Here is an 18,854-nt window from a genome sequence, read left to right as displayed (position 1 = left end):
CATTTATTTGTATAGATCTAAGTTTCCATCTGATATCACTTTGGTTCTGCCTGATGACCTATCATTAACATCTCCTTTAGTGCAATTCTAGCTGCCCGGTGAATTCTCTTACTTGTTATCTACCTTATTTTGCCTTTGTTTTCAAAAGATATTTTCACTGGGTGTAGATTTATTGGTTGGCCTTGTTTTTTAAATACCTTAAAGATGTTACTCTGGCTTTCTGTCTTAAATAGTTCCCAAGTAGAAATCTTCTCTTATTATCATCCTTCCTTGTAGGTTATGGGATGTTTTCCTCTGGCAACTTTTAAGATTTTCTATTTATCATTTGTTTTCACCATCTTCATCATGATATACATTTCTGTTGGTTGATTTTTTCACTTTTTTATGGTTTATATTTTCCTTATTATGATAGGTGAGTTTTTAATTAAATTTGTTATAGTGGGTTGTGGGCTTTTTTTGTTATATTGTTTGAATTAGTATCAAATTGTGTTCTGACAAGCAGTTAAATTACTTGGAATCAGATCTTTGTGAGGTCTGCTTTTAAGCTTTGTTAAGGGCAGAGCCGCCTTCATCGTAGTTCTTATTTAGTGCTATTCATAATATGACATTTTTCTGTGGATTCTACCTGATGTTCTGTGTATTATGGAGGAATTTCTACTCCTGCTGGTGGGAACACAAACTCTTTCTTCTCTGTGAACTCCAGAATTTTTCTGCTTCTTCCTTTCCAGTGGTTTTTTCCCAAGTTTGCTATCGTTTCCTCCCACAAATGCACAGATCAGTACTCAAAGATTGGGGAACTCTCTGCAAAACTCCAGAGCTCTCAGAGCAGCTCCCTCCTGTTTGGTAGTTTGTCTTAAAATTCTAGCTATCTTGGCCCCCTGATTTCTGAGCTCCAGCTTTTCAATTCGGGGAGACGGCTGGGCCCTGTCTTGGTTCCCCTTCTCTGCACAGTGTCTGGAACCTGCGCCCAGGCAGTAAGCTGGTGCAATGGTAGGTCTCATCTTGTGTGTTTCCTTTCCCACCTCAGAGTTCACAGTCCTATTTTGCCTCATATTTAACGTTTTAAAACTACTGTGTCATATGTTTCACCCAGTTTTCTAGTTTTCCCTACTATTCCATCATGGCCAGAAGCAGAAATCTCCCAAAGGTATAATTTTTAAGGTAGAAAAAAGTAAACTAGAGTTTACTGTCTATAGAGGTTAAAGCATTTATTTAATAATTACTTCAGGGCCCTGAAAATAATGATTATTTTGAAATTTATTGTTAGACAGCTTTGATAAAAGATAGTGGTTATCCTTTATAACCAACTCATGTCAAATGCCATTATAATTTGTAATAACTTAGCCAGATATGTGTGGTGTTAGAAGGGTTAGTTATTAAGCCAATCAAGACACTTTCTAAATGGAGTAAAAGGAAAAAATGCCACACTTAATTTCAAGTCCCAGAAAAGGACAGAAATGATGGTTTCTCTACTTTCACTCTCAGACAAACTATTTAAAAAAAAGAAAGAAGTCACTTACTTTATAAGTAGTGGTCACAGGTAACTTGAAGTTCTAGGTCAAGTGTGAACTGCTTCTTTAGTTCAGAAGGTGATGCATACACTGCATAGTGAGGCTGGACAAAGGCTGAGACCAAAAGTGTGGAGAAATCTCTGCTTTCACTGTAATAAAATTCAACAAACATGGGCAATCGCTTCACTTCTGTCTTCAGAAGAAAAAAGAATGCCTGTTTCAATTTCCGCTATCCCCAATCTTTCTTATTTCTTATGTTACTCTAACAGAGTGTAAGCTTTTTATAACACTGGAGCTGGCCCAAATGAAGAGGTCATCAGAAAAAAAGCAGCCTCTTACATGGAGTGGCTAATTCTCCATAAATTCTCAAACTGATAAAGCATATCTGTATACTTAGAACTTACATAGGTAAATTCTGCTTCAAAACAGAAATTCACATTTTGAAATATATCAGTCTTTTGAAAAAGGAATATGACATTTTAATACACTATACATATATATACACACACATGTATATGTATTTATGTTTTTATATATATGTATTTATATGTGTATATTTTATATATATATATATATATTTTTTATCCCTTTTGTCCAGGAGAAAAAATGCTATAAATTTTTGGTGTGGGTTAGTCAGTAATTTGCTTTCATTTATTTAAGAATGGGTGAGGGGGCAGCAAAACGCAGTGGTAGATATCCGCCTTTAACTTTAGGGATAACAGGTAACTTGTTGGGAATAGAGTAAGGCTTTTCCACCATTAGGCGTGATGGAGATTTTATGTCCAAAAGTAATTCCAGCAAATCCCACATTCTGTAAACTGTCTCCATTCCCTCCAGACACACTTTGAAGCCAAGTACCCATAGATATTTACTTTTAAGTTGGTTTTCCATTATTTCCAACTTTTGTTGAAGAACGTCATTTTCTAATTATAGTAGAGATTTTTAAGATGGTCCAATTCAGTTCACGTCATATCACATTGCACTGTAACAGTTTGTAAATTTATCTCTGCTTTTTCCACGTTACCTTCCAATTTTAAACCGGTGGGGCAAATACTTCAAGTTTACCTTAATTCTCTCTTTACTGACTTTAATAGGCTGTAAAATAGTTTAAGATGAACCTCAAAAGGCTTGTCAGGATTCACCAGGTCCTCAGGCTGTGGAATTCTCTGATAGCAAATGCACTTACAATGGTAAATAATCTGAGATCACCCTTCCCTTCTACTCTAAGCTAGGAATGATACATCTGATACTGAGAACCAGGGGACAATAAGAAATTCTGGGCATAGACTATCATAAAAACTTCCTGTACTGAGTTTTGTTGAGAAATCCTCATATGGAACAGGGCTTGGGGGGCCATCAGACCTGGATTCAAATCTTAGCATTCTTATTTGCTAGCTGAGACCACGAGCAAGATACTTAACGTCTGTTGAGTCTTGGTTTCCTCATTTGTGACACAGGGAAAAGAATAGTACCTACTTCAAGGGACGTGTGAAGGATTTAATGAGAGCATGCCTGGCATGTAATACTCATATTTAGTGAGTTCTTCCTGGCCAAAGAACTCCGGGGTGGGGCGGGGGGCACAGGATTACTTGTCCCCTTCTCATTTGAAAGCAGCCCAATAAGACACCAGAGCAAGAGCTTGGCTAAGTAGCAAAGGATGGGGGAGGGGGTGATGGGAAGTAAGGAGCATGTTATAATCAGTCTTCTTTCATTAAGTTGTGTTTCCCTTTCTCCATTCTGTAGGACAGACAGATAGCATATACAGCGTGCTTGCCCAAGTCTGCTCCGAGAGCTTAGTCCATTTTTAAATCCCCTTAAGAACTGCTCACAGCAAAATCAAGCATCTTCCAAAGGGGCAGGAGCCCTGTCCAATGGAATCAACTCAGCAGTGGGCACCGGAGCCCTGGTGGCCAGACCAGTGTGCAAGGGGTGTGTCTGGGCCCTCGAAGGAGCAAACCTCAGACAGGCACAATTAGTGTGTCTTCTTAACTCTCCTTCTAAAGTTATTCGAGGGGACTGTGGTTTTGCCTTGAGCTAACCCCCCTTAACAGCCGGGAATCTAAAAACAAACAACATTATTTTATTAGGTTACCCCAGCAGATGAAAGCAGAGTGTTCCATTTGGACTTTTCGGAGTCAATTAATGCATTAGCTAAAAACAAACCCTTCCGAAAGAGAGTTCCCGTTGTCCTCGGCAGCTTCTAAAGGGAAGCGCGCCACGGTGCTCCTAAGGACACAAACGTCAAGACAGCGAAGAACAGAGAATGAGTTCTAAATAATTAACACTTATTGATAAAAACTGTTTTTTAATGATATAGCTCAACCCTAATGTAACAATAATCTCAAAGGATATGATTTTTTAACTCTTTATTTTTAACCATGACCAGGAAATTTAAATATCATATAGTTTATATGAAAGTTCCTGACTCAAAGTAACCAACTAATTAAGACCAATTTAAATAAATAGTTGTAGTTGCTCTAATAAAAGAAGTACTTATGACTTCTAAAGTAACTGAACAATACATAAGACTATAATTGTTTTCAGTTATGGTTTTAACTCCAGCCATTAAAACCACTACTGAAAAGGCCTATAAAATAGGAAGATAATAGAGATTACTCATTGGGAAAAAAACCCATTTCTCAAAAATCCATCCATCCATCCATCCATCCATCCATCCATCCAAATAATAAGAGTCTACTAAAAGTTCCAGGCGCTATGGAACTAGCATCAAAGCACAGTCCCTACCCTTATGGAGCCCAATCTGGGCTTTCAAGCTGAAGACTGCCACTGTTTTAAAAGATAGAAGTGGCAATGCTTTTTGCTGCCTCAGACCTTAAAATGAAACCATTAAACACCCCCCTCCCCCCCCACCGTGGTCCTCATAACATCAAAAACAGAACCCTTTGGTGAGGGTTGGGTTATTCCCAAAAGGTAAAACAAAAGGCACGCCCCCTTTGTGGGCAGTACCATTTGTGGAAAGAACATTTCACTGCTCTTACCAGGGAACGCGTCTTCTAAAAATCTTCGGGAAAATCCACATCCTGAAAGCGTTTGATTACCCTGAATTTAAAACGGGATTCTGCTCAGTGGCAAAGACACAAATTCATCCCCACAAGGATGGCTTCTGCGGTAAAAAGCACATGATGACCCTTAGGGTTTATCCAGAAGGTTGACAAATGGGGCCACAAGACAGGATTCACCAAATTCCATTACTGGAGATTTCCCTGCCTCTACCTGAAGAATTCCAAGGTGCCTTGCCGAATACCTAGCCAGGGGAGGTTACAAAGTTTCAAGCACAATTTGTTCCCGGTTTTTATTCCCTGCTCACTGAGTTATGTGCTGTTAAACATTTCCAGAAGACTGTCAAAATGTAAGCATCCTGAGGTTTACATAGGCCACACCATTAAATAACATATAAGCACAAAATTTTAAACATTGTTTTCCAGCAATGGTAAATATTTTAGCTAAGTAAAAACTGAAGCTTGAAATGCAATAAGCATTTAAATGACTCCTTTCTGTGCCAGAATTCTTATTTTCCCCTGTGCAACCCCGGCTGCTTGGGATTAAGGCGACCCCAGGGAGCACAGCGAATGGTTGTGGGTTATGAGGTGTAGCATGAGCTTGGCGACAGCATGCCACCCAGCCTCAAGAAACCCAGCCACGACTGGAACCCAAGAATCAGTGTGTTCATTCTGTGGTCAGCTCCACATTTTTTCCCCTCCTAGAAAAAAAAAAAGCTGCTACAAAAGTCAGGCCTCTTCCCCAACCCCAAGCAATCATGAGGTGGACCCAGGGCAGAGGGAGACACTCCAGCGCGCTGGCCGGGCAGGGGGGGAGGCTGGTCCCCATGGGTGGGAGTTACACGGCTCTCGGTTCCTCAGCATTGAGGAAAAGGAGCAGCTGCAGAAACGGCAGCCACGGCACTGCCAACGTATTGTGCTGTCACTTCAGGAAGAAGAAAAACCCAGAACAAATTTGACGTGGTTTTCACCACACGGTGATTGCAGTTCTATTCAAGGATGTCACAGTCACACCACCCACTGAGCACAACTCAGATGGAAATTAGGCCTCCTTCAAAGTGTCTCAAGTCACTGCCTATCCCTGAACAGAGTGAGCCGAGGATTTTAAAGAAACACAGTCCTGTGGCCCTATCTCCTCTGGCTTCCTGGTACCTCGGGTTTCTCATGTACTAAAGAGAATCGCCCTCAGCTACAGGTACGTCTAAGGGAAACCAGGACACTCTCCCAACAAATGCAGCATCTCTTAAAGAAGCAGGCAGGGCAGTGCACCACGTCTGAGACGTGGGTCAGTGTTTATACAATGAAAATTCGATCTTCTATAAAATTTCAAGCACGTGAAGAAAAGGAATGCAGTGATTTACACTGGGGGACTTTTCTCCACATTCAAAATACCAAAGCTTGAGTGCTTTGTTATTGTAACACCACCTAAATTTCTAAGACGTATTTGGAGTCTTGTGACTGGTCTTTGAGATTAAAATATAAATACCACTTGTCACTTTGAGCAGGAATTAGGGGTGAGTTCAGGGAGACGGAGGGGTTTCTCTTTGGTGTTCGCCAAACCAAAACCATGAGGGAGCCATGTGTGTATGTGTCCTGTCTCTGGTGAGTATAGCAAAGCTTTTGTTCACTGAAAAAAACAAAACAAAACAGACTCATGGATGGTGTCCACACTTGCCAATTTTGAACAATAACTTTGAATGCCAACCTGCTGATCTACAGCAAGACAGGAGACTGAGAAATGGCTGTGCCGTCTGGAGGTGAATTTCGGAGAAACAGAAAGTTCCAACTCACTGCTGATAAGTTACCCAGCAGCTTCCTCAGGAGCACGACTGCAGCCTAAGGAGAGCCCTGAGGTCTGTTCAAGACTAACACCTTTCCACCAGTCATTACAGTGCTGGCCAAATATTACCAAAGGTCAGACACAGTGGTATATGGTTTTGGTATGAGGAAGAGTCAGAGAAAATGAGAAAATACCATTGCCATTTCATACCAGTTTTCACGCCCAACTGCCAGTGAAGCTTTACATTAATTCTCACGGTAAGAAACTGCCAAAAGCACCGAGAACGACTAGAACAAGTGTCAGTTTGCTAGGTTCCTCGCTCGTCTGGGGTTAAGTGTAGTTTCCCTTATTCACGCTGAACGCTGGCATACCGAAGACAAGGGTACACGTCACCTTGAAAGACGAGGACATATCCGCGCCACTACGAACAAATCACCCTCAAAATGAAACACAGAGAGTCCAATGATGACAATTATTGCGGTCATTCGCCACATGACATAACAAGAGCAAACAATTCAGTAGCTTTAAAAATAGTTTATTTCCTTCCTCACAAACACATGAGCCTTCTGACCATTGCGCAAGGCACCACAAATTAAAAACTTACATTGCAATGTAGTTTTCTTCCATGATTCAAGATAAAATGGGTTTTAAAAGCAAATGGATGCCAATTACAGGGGACTGGGAGGGGGCGAGGGTAGGTACCAGTAACAGGGAGGCACGCGTTTTTCTACAGTGTTTATTGAAATAGGCAGCAGTCAGCACATGTGCTTCATATGAGCGGTTCCCCCAAATGAGGAGAGATGCTGCATATCCTGGTTTCTCCATCTAGAGAGTACAGTGCCAACAGTACTTTCGCTAAAGCACAAAAGACTTCTCCCTAGTAGTCTTAGTACCAGTAACAGAATATGATTATTAAACATCTTCAATGTGGTTTTCATTACAAAAAAACATGTTTCACATAAAAGCTTCATAATGTAATCCAGAGACAGAATTAGTGCATGCTTAAAACGTGAAGCCAGGCTGCCTATTTCTGATAATGTTTTCATTTCTTCCAGCGTTTTTTACTTTCACAAATATGCACCCAGTTTCCTACCAGGTTAAATAGACACACGGAACACTTCTGCTCTGAGCACCATGATTCCCTCTCAATAGCCTCATTGGGACTATAATCCTAATCCTAAGGAGAACGGTTCTAATTTGTATTCAGACTTGCTTCTTCCTCCAAATCCGGTTAGTGTTGACCAAATCCCAGCAAATGTCAGACACAAAGGTTTGTGAGCAGAGGCCCAAAGAATAATTATGAAAAATTTCACAATGATCTAGGTTATGAAACCACACGGAAAATAAATGATTTCACCTTATAAAAAGCCTCGACTTGAATTTAAACAGGAGATGGAAGTGAAAGGAATGAAGTGTTGCTTCAATCCAAGCTGGGGCATTCTTCATTGCAGTAACAACAAAGCCACAGCAATAGCGCAGGGATGGTCCTACGGGCCTCTACCAACGGCTTGTGAGGTAGATGGCTTGAAGAGAGGTAGGTAGAGCCCAAATTTGTTTTCAATCCCTGCAAATGTCGCAACTGCCAGTTTGTAGCCCCCAACGTGATCGGGGTTGGGAGCAGGCAGTGTGACCCTGGATTTAGGAACTGGCTCTGCTCCCATGGGCTTCCTAAAAGGAAAGGAGAGAAAACAGAGCGAGAATCTGAGTTTTTGTTTTGTTTTTTAACTTGGTAAAAACAATGCTCAAAAACTGCTGAAGTCTGGATCAGAGAGGAACTGTGGAATTCTAGTTAGCTGTATATTCCCTTTTGAAATGAGTTTGATAACATGACTTCAGTATTTTCCTACATCTTTTCTACTTCACCATAGGGACTAAACAGACATACCTTTCTCAATGACAACAGAGTATCAGAAGCAGCTGAAATTTAGCAGGATACTTACACTCCTCCAAAGTCAACGTAGAACCATCGCTGCAGCAATTCATAGGTCAGCAAAGTTACACCAAACTGGGGGGAGGAACGAAACACACGAGCTTTGAAAGAAATAAGAAATAACAGATGCAATTAGATTTTAAAAATTCACCTGATACCAAAGGTTTAGTTAAGAGCAAATTATTTCCATACCGCCAGCTCCTTTCCACAAAGCTTTTGGGCCTTCTTCCCGAAGGATCTTCCTAAAGCAGTCTATCACTCCGCTGTAAGTGGTCTGGCCGGCCCGGGCGGCCACCTGTAATCGAGTCTTGATAACATCAGCGGGGGTCACTAGAGATGCCGCAGGCATACCTGCAGGAAAGACAACACCTTCGCAGTCCGGTCACATTCTCCCTATATTAAAAGAACTGTGCTTTGAACTGCCGGCCGTGGAAAGAAAGTTAAGAATCAGATGAAATCAAATGCCTCTTTGCTGTCCCCTCTGGGAAGCACAGCTGTGACTCTCGTCCGCAGTGAAGGAGGCTCCAACACACCTAGAGGAGCACACGCCTCATCTCCAGATCACCAACCTCCGTTTGTTACGCTTATATTCTTAAATAGTTTGAAGGAATTATCAAGACGGCGACTTCGAGTGGTTGAGAACAAACGGAGAAAGATTTTGTTTGTTTGCTTGTTTTTTCTTTTGCTTTCCCGTGGAAATCAGAGTTACCAGGTCTGAGTTTTCAGAGGTAAAGCTTGTTATCCGTCTCCTCTTCCTGCTTTTCTGGCAGTCACTGGAGGTGCCTTGTCACATACACTCAACCACCCCCCACCTTCCAAACCCTCACCTCTTCATTTACATCAGAGAAAGACTTTACTGACAGCTAAACAAACACTGTGTGTGTGTGTGTGTGTGTGTGTGTGTGTGTGTGTGTGTGTGTGTGTGTGTGTGTGTGTGTGTGTGTGTGTGTGTGTGTGTGTGTGTGTGTGTGTGTGTGTGTGTGTGTGTGTGTGTGTGTGGAGTGACCTGAAGGGGAGGCGCCCACAGATAACACTTCAGGATTCCTCTTTCCTATGACTGACATCTCCAGAAAACATATGACAGAAAGCTTAAAATTTAGATTGGCCGATAATCAATGAAAAAGAAACAACAACAACAACAACAAAACCCTCCCAAAATTACCAATGGGAAATTTTTCTACAGTCATTTTATCCAAACTGGGGCAGCCCATGTTTAGAGTTTTTAAAAGCGAGACTGTACTCAGAAGACACTGTCTCTTATGGTTTTATTACTTTTCCATTATGAACCTATTCCAAACCAAATTGGTCAAATGCAGATGCATAAATCTCCTTTGCTTTTTTTAAGGCTTAATAATTCTGTAAGAATTTCTGTCCAAACCAGCGTGGTCTGGCTCACAACTCCATCTCATCCTTCTAACAGACAGCTTTAAAGTTACAGTGTGTGCGTATGTGCCCGGGGGAAATCTGCAGAGTACACGTTTGCATTTATATCACTAAGCTGTATCTTTTCCTCTTCCATCTATACTAAGCTCCTCAAACATTCATCTGAACCGTTTTTATAAAATGCATCACGTTTTTGCATGTGAGAAAGCCCACTTTATATCCACTGCTTCACTGGATAAGTCAGACTGAATTTCCTATTAGCTTAGAGGAATTATTTCAACTTTGAGCCAGGAATTTATCCTCCAACATAATGGAAGGAAACATGAAAAATGCTTAGAAACCCACTGTGTTCACACCACCAATTTTGTTTCACTTCCTGGTTTAGAAAGAGTTTAGCAAGGCTGTCTGCTTTAGACACGCAATAAAATCCTCCTTACGACGGCGGGCAGGCATGTCAGAGTGTGAATGTGAAAGACACACAAGCGATAAAATGGGTAAAAGGTTTCCTTCAGTTCGGGCAGGTTTCATAAATAGCTACTTGTTATGAAAAAAGAGAGAAGTACTGGGGAGGGCAGGGAGGAAGGACATTGATCAGTGAAATAAAAATGCCAAGAGAAACGTGTAAGATGTTTAGCAAGTTGTCTGGTAAAAAGTGATTGGTGTGTGTGTTGGCGGGGGCGGGGTACTGGAAACATGGCGGCCTGCGCACGACTCTCATCCTCTCCACCCCCTGCTCCCACCTCTCCTAGGAGGCCAGCTGCCAGGGCCTCGGAGGGACTGTGGATATCCCTGTGGACAGGGGATTTGTGGTGTGGAGATTTGCTAAATTCACCTGGAGGACAGCATCAGGCTGCTCCAGAGCAAGGCCAGGAAAGCAGCACCTACCAGGAAGAGCTGGGCCACTGGAGGTGTGTTGATCTGGGGGGTCAGGGATGGCAAAGACTCTGAGCCAATTTGCCTGGTCTCTTCCGGCTTGCAAAAGGGTAAAGACAATGCTGAGCAAGAGGTCAAGTCTTGGGACTTCCCTGGTGGTGCAGTGGTTAAGATTCCATGCTCCCAATGCAGGGGTCCCGGGTTTGATTCCCGGTCAGGAAACTAGATCCCACATGCACGCCGCAACTAAGAGTTCGCATGCCACAAATAAGGAGCCCACGTCTCACGACTAAGACCCAGTGCAACCAAATAAAAACAAGAACAACAACAACAAAAAGAGGTCAAGTTTTCTCTCTCCCCAAAGATGGGAGAACAAGACAAGGCTAGGCAACAGGGAGGCAGCTTTTAGGTTCCTCAACAGGAAGGGGACTGCTGCCCAGCTGGTGCTTCAGAGATGAGACAAATGGTGAGACCTTGGGGCCACCTGCTACCTGTGTGACTGGAACAACTTGGGTGTTCTCCAGCCAATAAAAAAATTATAACTCTTTAAGGGGGTGCCCAGCAGCTAGAGAGTAGAAGGTCATTTACAACAAAAAGAAAGCATGATTGGCAAAACACAGCTTTGGTACAAGGATATGTTGTATAACAGGGAATACGGCTAATATTTTACAATAACTACAAATGGAACATAACCTTTAAAAACTGTGAATCACTATACTGCACAACAGAAACTTATATAATATTGTACCTCAAAAAAAAAAAAAAACCCAACCCAGCAAAGACCAATGAACAGATATGACTAAAAATACAACTTTGGGGTAAGTCAGCCTTAATTTTCACAAATATCCTGTTAGTATTTGCAAAAAAAAAATGTGCTTCTCTGTTTATGGGACACAGAGTTAATATCTATGTATTTTGGATCAAGGTTAAGTTTGCCAGAATCCCTTTGCACCCTCATCTATATTATCTACTTGATGTATCAGTTTCTAAGAAAAGTGTAAAGATTTTCATTTAGAAAGAGAAAATACCACATTCTTGTCATACTTTTTTTTTTTTTGCGGTACGCGGGCCCCTCACTGTTGTGGCCTCTCCCATTGCGGAGCACAGGCTCCGGACGCGCAGGCTCAGCGGCCATGGCTCACGGGCCCAGCCGCTCCGCGGCATGTGGGATCCTCCCGGACTGGGGCACGAACCCGTGTCCCCTGCATCGGCAGGCGGACCCCCAACCACTGCGCCACCAGGGAAGCCCTCTTGTCATACTTTTAACTTGAGGTTTTATAAGACGATATTATGTTGATAATACAGAGAGGCTTCTTAGTGAACTTTATCTTTTCTAAGTGTAAAATATGCCTCTGTGCTTCTGAATGCTATGTTTAAACCCTGAATTCCATTTAGTTTGACATTAATATTGCTACACTTGCTTATTGTTGGTATTTGCCTGGTACATATTTTTCAATCCATTCTCTTTCCATCTTTCTATGTCACTGTTTCCTCGAATGTCAGATGACTAGATTTTCTTTCACAACTTGGCTAAAAGTGTTTGTTTTTACTAGCGGCACTGAACGCATTCAGTTGTGGCTCGTAGACTGATTTCTGCCATTCTGGGTTAGTTACGGTTTTCATTTTCTCTGCTTCTAGGTGTTTCCCTTGTGATTTCCACCCTTTCCTGACTAATTCAATTTGTCTAAATATCATAAGCGTTTGTTACACAGGTGTGGGTTACAGTGTGTGCAACGAATGAGCACTGACATCTCTGCAGGCTGAGGTGCCCCCTCCCTTTGTCTCCCTTTCTATTACCTGCCTCCCAACAACGCTTCTTGTACAAAAACACATAAGCCAAGGTTAGCAGTCACTCAGACCGACTCTTGGGTTTAACTTTTATCTGCTCTGTTTCATATATCCCACAGTGTCCTCTTTCGTAAGTTCACTTTTCATTTTGCCTCCGAGAGGTCTGTGAGGGGTACCTGTGGGTCCTGGCTGGGAGGGACTACCCTGCTTTGGCCTCTGCTCCTGAAGGCAAGCGTGCCTGCTGGGAACGTAACTGCATATCAAGACCTCCTCTCCTCGGCGTTTTGACGGAAGCCAGCACCGCAGATGAGAAGCCAATCTTCCATTACTGATTGGTTTTCTCTCCTCTTTCTCTTATTGCTTCTCCTTGGACAACTCCTATTAAACAGATGTTAGACCTCTCGGATTCATCCTACATATCTCTTAAATTTTCTGTTATTTTTCATCTATGTATTTGTGATCCATATTCTAGAGCTTTTTGTTTGTTTTCTCCCATGACTTTATTTTCCATGTGTCAAATTTGGTGTTTGTTTTTTTTTTTATGGATTTCTAAGTTTGGCAATCTTTTTATTAACTTTCAAGAAAGCCTCCTTACTGAGTGTTTCTTTCAAATCTGAGGACCCTAATTATAGTTCTTAAAAGTTCTCCTCTGTTCCCTGAATTGCCTGTTTTCTCTGTAATTCTTCTATTTACTTACCTTATTGCTCCTTGTTGTCTGAGGGGACCCCTGGCTGTCTACTGACATTCAAGTTCAAAGGACAGGCTGATTTGTGCTGTGGACAGCTTTCCACCGCACTCTGGGCCAGCCTCACCCACAGGCCTCTCTCCTGAATGGAGAGAGTTTGTGAAATGGGTGAGGCCCGTAACTGCATGCAGGGGCTAAGATAGGCTGGCAGGGCAGGGACCTTCCAAATCCTGCAATGCGGGGTGCTTCACTCTGGAGGTAGAAGGAATTATTTTCTACCCCTCTTTGGAAGAGCTGCTATTAGTTCATTTTTTTCTTCCCCCCCTGCATCTGTGGTAAAGGTCTGGAATTACCATTAAGCCTTGCCCTGATTTATTTCAGTTCTTTACAATCACCCTCTCCAGGCAAGTGTTCCCTTCCCTTTAGAATACAGCTCTGGGCTTTTAGCCTCCGTTCAAATGTTGCCTGAAGTTCCATATAGAAAGGAGAAGAGAGAGGAGCAAGCCGACCTTCCCGCAGTAAATGCAGTTCCTTAACTCTTGTTAATTATTTACCCTAAAACCTCCCCCAACACTCAAGGCATTTTATCTATTGTTCACTCTGAGGTTAAAATTATCTGGTTTTGCTCTTAAATTAATAAAAGTAATTTCTCCTGCCGGTGTTCTGGGCTGTGGCATTTTTCACTTGTTTCAGGTTTTGGTTCCTATCTTCTGAAGGCTGGTGCTAACAAGGAGTTTTGTTTGTTTGTTTTGCGGTACGGGCCTCTCACTGTTGTGGCCTCTCCCGTTGCGGAGCACAGGCTCCGGATGTGCAGGCTCAGCGGCCATGGCTCACGGGCCCAGCCGCTCCGTGGCATGTGGGATCCTCCCAGACCGGGGCACGAACCCGTGTCCCCTGCATCGGCAGGCGGACTCTCAACCACTGCGCCACCAGGGAAGCCCAATAAGGAGTTTTTTAACATGTATTTTCTACCATTTTAAGGTATTTGGGAGGAGAGATGGATCAACATGCTCAGTCCATTACCTTGATCCAACCTCTCCATTACTTTTTTTTTTTTAAGGATCTAAGAATTGCTTTTAAATTATCTTAAGCTTTATGTCCACATAATTAAAAAATTGTTACATTTTATATAATTATGTGCCAATGGTACTTTTCTCCTAACTTAATTCTTCTAATACATTTGTAAAAGCATCATGATCAGTCACACACATAACTCTTTTAAAGATATTCCTGGGGCTTCCCTGGTGGCGCAGTGGTTGAGAGTCCGCCTGCCGATTCAGGGGACACAGGTTCGTGCCCCGGTCTGGGAAGATCCCACATGCCGCGGAGCGGCTGGGCCCGTGAGCCATGGCCGCTGAGCCTGCGCGTCCGGAGCCTGTGCTCCGCAACGGGAGAGGCCACAACAGTGAGAGGCATGCGTACCGCAAACAAAACAAAACAAAACAAAAAAAACAGATATTCCTGAATTACTACTTAGTCTAAAGCTAATTAATTCAAAGACAAGATCACACGACCATCACTGCAGTCTGACTTGTTCCTCTACCTCACCCCTCTGACAAGATCATCTGGGATGAGCGGTCACTCTATAACATTTGAGAAGTATTAGATATCCTTCATTTGATATTATCCATAAACCATATTGCATTGCCCTTCATTAATCAAAAAAGTAACACTTAGAGTGAGTCAGAATTTGATTCCTTAATTTCAGGCCCCTTGCTTCAACCCTCACCTTCTGACACATGAGGCACTTCGGCTAATGAACATAAATTTAAATATCTGTTGGTCTTAACTCGATCCTGTGAATTAATGGAGATGTTCCCAGCATCTAAAGATCTTCCCAGTTTATCACTAGATACATAGACCTAAAAAAATTTAATATTCTCTATGTTTTAAGATACTAACAACCACCTGTTAAAAAGCTGTATATTACTAAAGCAATCTAACTTTAAATCAAATCAAATTTTTGGAGAAAGTAAGGTAATACTTACTGAATAACTGAAATTCCTGTCAAAACATAAAAGGTAAAATCATGTTCACTGAACCCAGATCCATCTTACGTATAATAGTATTGTTCAACAAAAAATATACGTATCCTGGGCTTCCCTGGTGGCGCAGTGGTTGAGAGTCCGCCTGCCGATGCAGGGGACACGGGTTCGTGCCCCGGTCCGGGAAGATCCCACATGCCGTGGAGTGGCTGGGCCCGTGAGCTATGGCCGCTGAGCCCGCCCGTCTGGAGCCTGTGCTCCGCAGGGGAAGGGGCCGCAACAGTGAGAGGCCCGCGTACAACAACAACAACAACAACAACAAAAGTATCCTGTGTAAGAGATAAACTGAAATATAAAATATAAAAATCATATTTTATATTAAAATGTGTATTTTATATAACATATAAAAATAGCATTAAGACATTTCTTATAATAAGTTAGTTAAGTCAATTACTGTTCCTCGTAGCTTATTTTGAGATCAGCTTTTCTCCTTTCTCTTAATGACAACAAAGATCACTCTGGCCCTTGGACCTACCTCCTGGGCTTCTGTGCATACCCACCCCATCACTGTGTCCTCTCCTGAGGAAATGCCTTTCTTCCCCTGGTATCCACAAGAGGAACATGGGGGTCTGATCTGGCTTGCAACCAACAGCCCACACATGTGTGGTGCATTTTGTGCTCACTGCCCTTCTTGATGGTGTTGCCCTGGGCACGCTTCTGACCACAGTCCTCTGCCCTTTCCATACTGAATTCAGCTCCCTGGCTGAGCACACCTGCAAGGCTCTACACTCAGCAGATGGTGGCCCTGCTTCCTCCCAGGACATCAGTTAACTGCTTATCACTGGATATACATTTTTATGTTTATCTTACTTAAAAAAAAAAAAATTACTAATCTTCCTTATTAATTCTGATACATTTTTAGGCATTTTAATTTGGATTTTCAGGTAAGCAATCATTTTCAAATAACGATAGATTCATTTCTTCTTTTCTAATATTTATGCCTCTTTCTTCCTTTTCATATTCACCACATTGACTGGAACCTCCAAATAAGGCTAAAAAACTGGATAACAGAAACATCCCTAACTTTAATGAGAATAGAGGTTATGACAGTTGCCATTGCTTCTGATATCTGTTATGAAATTAAGAAAGTAGCTTAGTTCTCATTACATAGTTTATACAGGTTTGTGGAAGATAAAGACCATCAAGCTTTGTGGCTTATCTGTCCTTTCAAGAAAAATCCAATGACAAAGTCTGTCTTATGTTATCCTGTCTTACAGGGAAGGGGAAGATGGGCAATAAAATGAAAGTAAACGTTCTATAGTCAGCGTGGCAGTTCGCTCCCAAAGGGGCCTCAGTGATCTTCACCTGCTGGTGTTCACACCTCTGCCTCCGCATCGTCTTCGTGCACGTTACGGAGGGCTGATCAGTAGGACTAATAGGACGGTGTGGAAACGAAGGAGTGCGACTTACAAGGCTTGCTCATAAAGACACTGCAGCTTCTATTTGCTTCCTCTTCTTCTCACCTTCCTCCCCCAACTTCTCCTGCCCTGTCCCTCCCTCTCCCTCCTCCCTCTCTCTCTGGTCTTGCTCTGGGGGAAGCCAGCCGCTGTGTCATGAGGACACCCAAGGACCTATGGAGAGGCCCTGTGGCAAGGAACTGACGGTCCTGCCAATGCTGTGCGTCCTGCCAATGCCGTGCGTGCGACTGAGCCATCTTGAAAGTGCATCCTCCGACCCCAGTCAGGCCTTCTAGAGCCCTGGCTGACGTCTTGACTTCAACCTCATGACAAACTCGAGCTACAGGTCCCCAGATGAGCTGCTCCCAACCCACAGAAACTGGGATAATAAACATTTGTTGTTTGAAGCTGCTAAGTTTGGGGTAACCTGTTCCGTGGCAACAAATAACTAATACAGAAGGTATGTGGAAAACAACTCTGAAAGACAACAGGATGGCTAGAGGGCTAAAATAATAGTAGAATGGGGATGTAAAGCAGTTCAAACTTTCAAGAAGGACAAGGCAATGCCTTAAAAACAATCATAAATTTTTTTTTTTTTTTTAACCAGCAAACTCACTTCAGAGAATTTATTTCTCCCAAGAAAACAATCCAGGATAGGGGGACAAGCCTTATGCACAAAGATGTTTTTTAACAATACCATGTATTTAAATTTTTTTTGAAAAAAAAGTTTGTTTTCTAAGATTGAAGGTGATGTAAGTATGCAGCAAATTAAAAATTTTGTTTCCAAAGTTTTAAATGACATAAGAAAATTAACATTATTATTGAACATTTAAAAATACTTATTATGTGCCGGGTGCTTTCCTGGATCTTTATATCCATTAATTCACTTAATCCTCACAATAATCTTACAAGACTAAGACTATTCTTATTTCCATATAGAGGTGGAGAAACAAGCCGAGAGGCATTAAGTAACTCATTCAGGTCATACAGTTCTCAGCAGGGAAACTGGAATTTGAACCCGGATAGTCTGACCCCACAGCACATGCCATGAACCATTTTGCAGTGATGGTGAACAATGCTTCAGAAACGATGCTAAGTGAAAACCACATACCCATAATGTGTTAAAAACCGTCCAAGGGGGGGAGAAATTAGCAAAAATATTAAATGGTGATTTTCTTAGAGTCATGGAATAATGGATACTGTTATCTTATTTACGTGTTCCGATACTTTCCAAATATTTTACAATGGTCAATATTTTCATAATCCAACAAAAAATAGAAGACAATAAACTTTAAAAGAGAAAAAAAATCCACTCATAATTTCTACAGTTCTGACAGCACGGATCACCCAGGAAAACTTGTACCCAGAGACAAAAATTATGTCTGGGTAGCTATCTTCTCCAAGGGAAGAGTTAAAAGCAATATTTTTGTGGTTCAAAGAAAACAAAGCTTGGAGAATGTCCTAGACTTTGAGCTTTATCTTCTGATGTTGCAATTGAGTTTTGGAGTGAGTTACAGACAGATTCTCTTGGATTCAACGTAATGATGGATAACATGTACTGAGTATTTACTCTCTGCCAGGCTACAGGCTAAGTCCTCCACATGGGTGCTCTCATTAGAGCCTCACAACCACTCTCTCCAGTCAGTACAATTACCATCTCCCTTTATGGCTGAGGAAACCAAGCCCGGGGAGCTTAAGTAACTTGCCCAAGGTCACATACTACTAAGTGGTATGTTAGTTCTCCCCAGTAGGTCCTACCTGATTTCAAGTAAATGACTGGAAATAAGTTGTATTATACCCTTTTGATTCAAAAGATATTATTGTTTATACATCTGTAAATGACATATAAAGGACACAGTGAGTGAGTCAACAGCCAAACTGGGATTAAAACAGGGAATTCTATGGTTGAGTCTTGAGATCATGCTTTTATGATTTAGGTAGAGTGGTCTCACTGCTACTCATACCAGGCTCCCTGAGCAGCCAGGAAAGGACAGCCCTGCCTCATACACCAACATCACCACCTTTGAAGAAAAGGGATTCACCAAGAATTACAGAGGAGCTCCATGGGTTCCCGCCTCCAGGGCTCCCCAGGCTACAGGCAGGACACGGGGCTCACAAAATAGCAAACAACTTCTCAAAGCAGGGGGTAGTTCTCCAGAGGCTCAAGCCACATGTCTGATGAGAACAACACCTGTATCAAAACTGTCTGGACCCAGGCACCCCATGACTGCCTTAGGGTCTGTTAACTCATTAAATGTTTGTCACCACCTGGAGAGCTAATCCAGATTGTTCTAGCCTTTAGGGTCTCTAAACAAGGAGAAGCATCAAAGAATGAACTCATTCCTGCTGGGGCTATAATCAAATTTCCTCTAAGGATTTACACTGGGAATGTAGAAGCCAACGTCTGCATCTATTTTCTTCTGTTGATACTTTCACTGTAGC

General features: G+C 42.2%; 1 protein-coding gene and 1 long non-coding RNA gene across 4 annotated transcripts in view; both read right to left on the bottom strand.

Annotated features, from left to right (window-relative positions):
• Window positions 1-1,954, bottom strand: part of LOC109548720 (uncharacterized) — a 31,901-nt gene extending 29,947 nt beyond the window's left edge. Inside the window, exon 1 of the long non-coding RNA XR_002174860.3 lies at window positions 1,521-1,954. This is a non-coding gene — a long non-coding RNA (uncharacterized lncRNA). The remainder of the gene's footprint in view (window positions 1-1,520) is intronic.
• A 4,876-nt stretch (window positions 1,955-6,830) lies between these two features.
• Window positions 6,831-18,854, bottom strand: part of SLC25A13 (solute carrier family 25 member 13) — a 203,131-nt gene continuing 191,107 nt past the window's right edge. For all 3 annotated transcript variants that reach the window (XM_019927669.2, XM_019927678.3, XM_019927685.3), the window contains 3 exons: window positions 8,434-8,592; window positions 8,252-8,342; window positions 6,831-7,979 (listed from right to left, as the gene is read on the bottom strand). In XM_019927669.2, coding sequence (XP_019783228.1) covers window positions 7,799-7,979; window positions 8,252-8,342; window positions 8,434-8,592 — 431 coding nt within the window. In that variant the 3' untranslated portion in view covers window positions 6,831-7,798. The remainder of the gene's footprint in view (window positions 7,980-8,251; window positions 8,343-8,433; window positions 8,593-18,854) is intronic.

This window comes from Tursiops truncatus, chromosome 9, assembly GCF_011762595.2.
Source record: "Tursiops truncatus isolate mTurTru1 chromosome 9, mTurTru1.mat.Y, whole genome shotgun sequence".
In the NCBI taxonomy this organism is placed as follows: domain Eukaryota; kingdom Metazoa; phylum Chordata; class Mammalia; order Artiodactyla; family Delphinidae; genus Tursiops; species Tursiops truncatus.
This window is presented reverse-complemented; position numbering and strand designations above follow the sequence as displayed.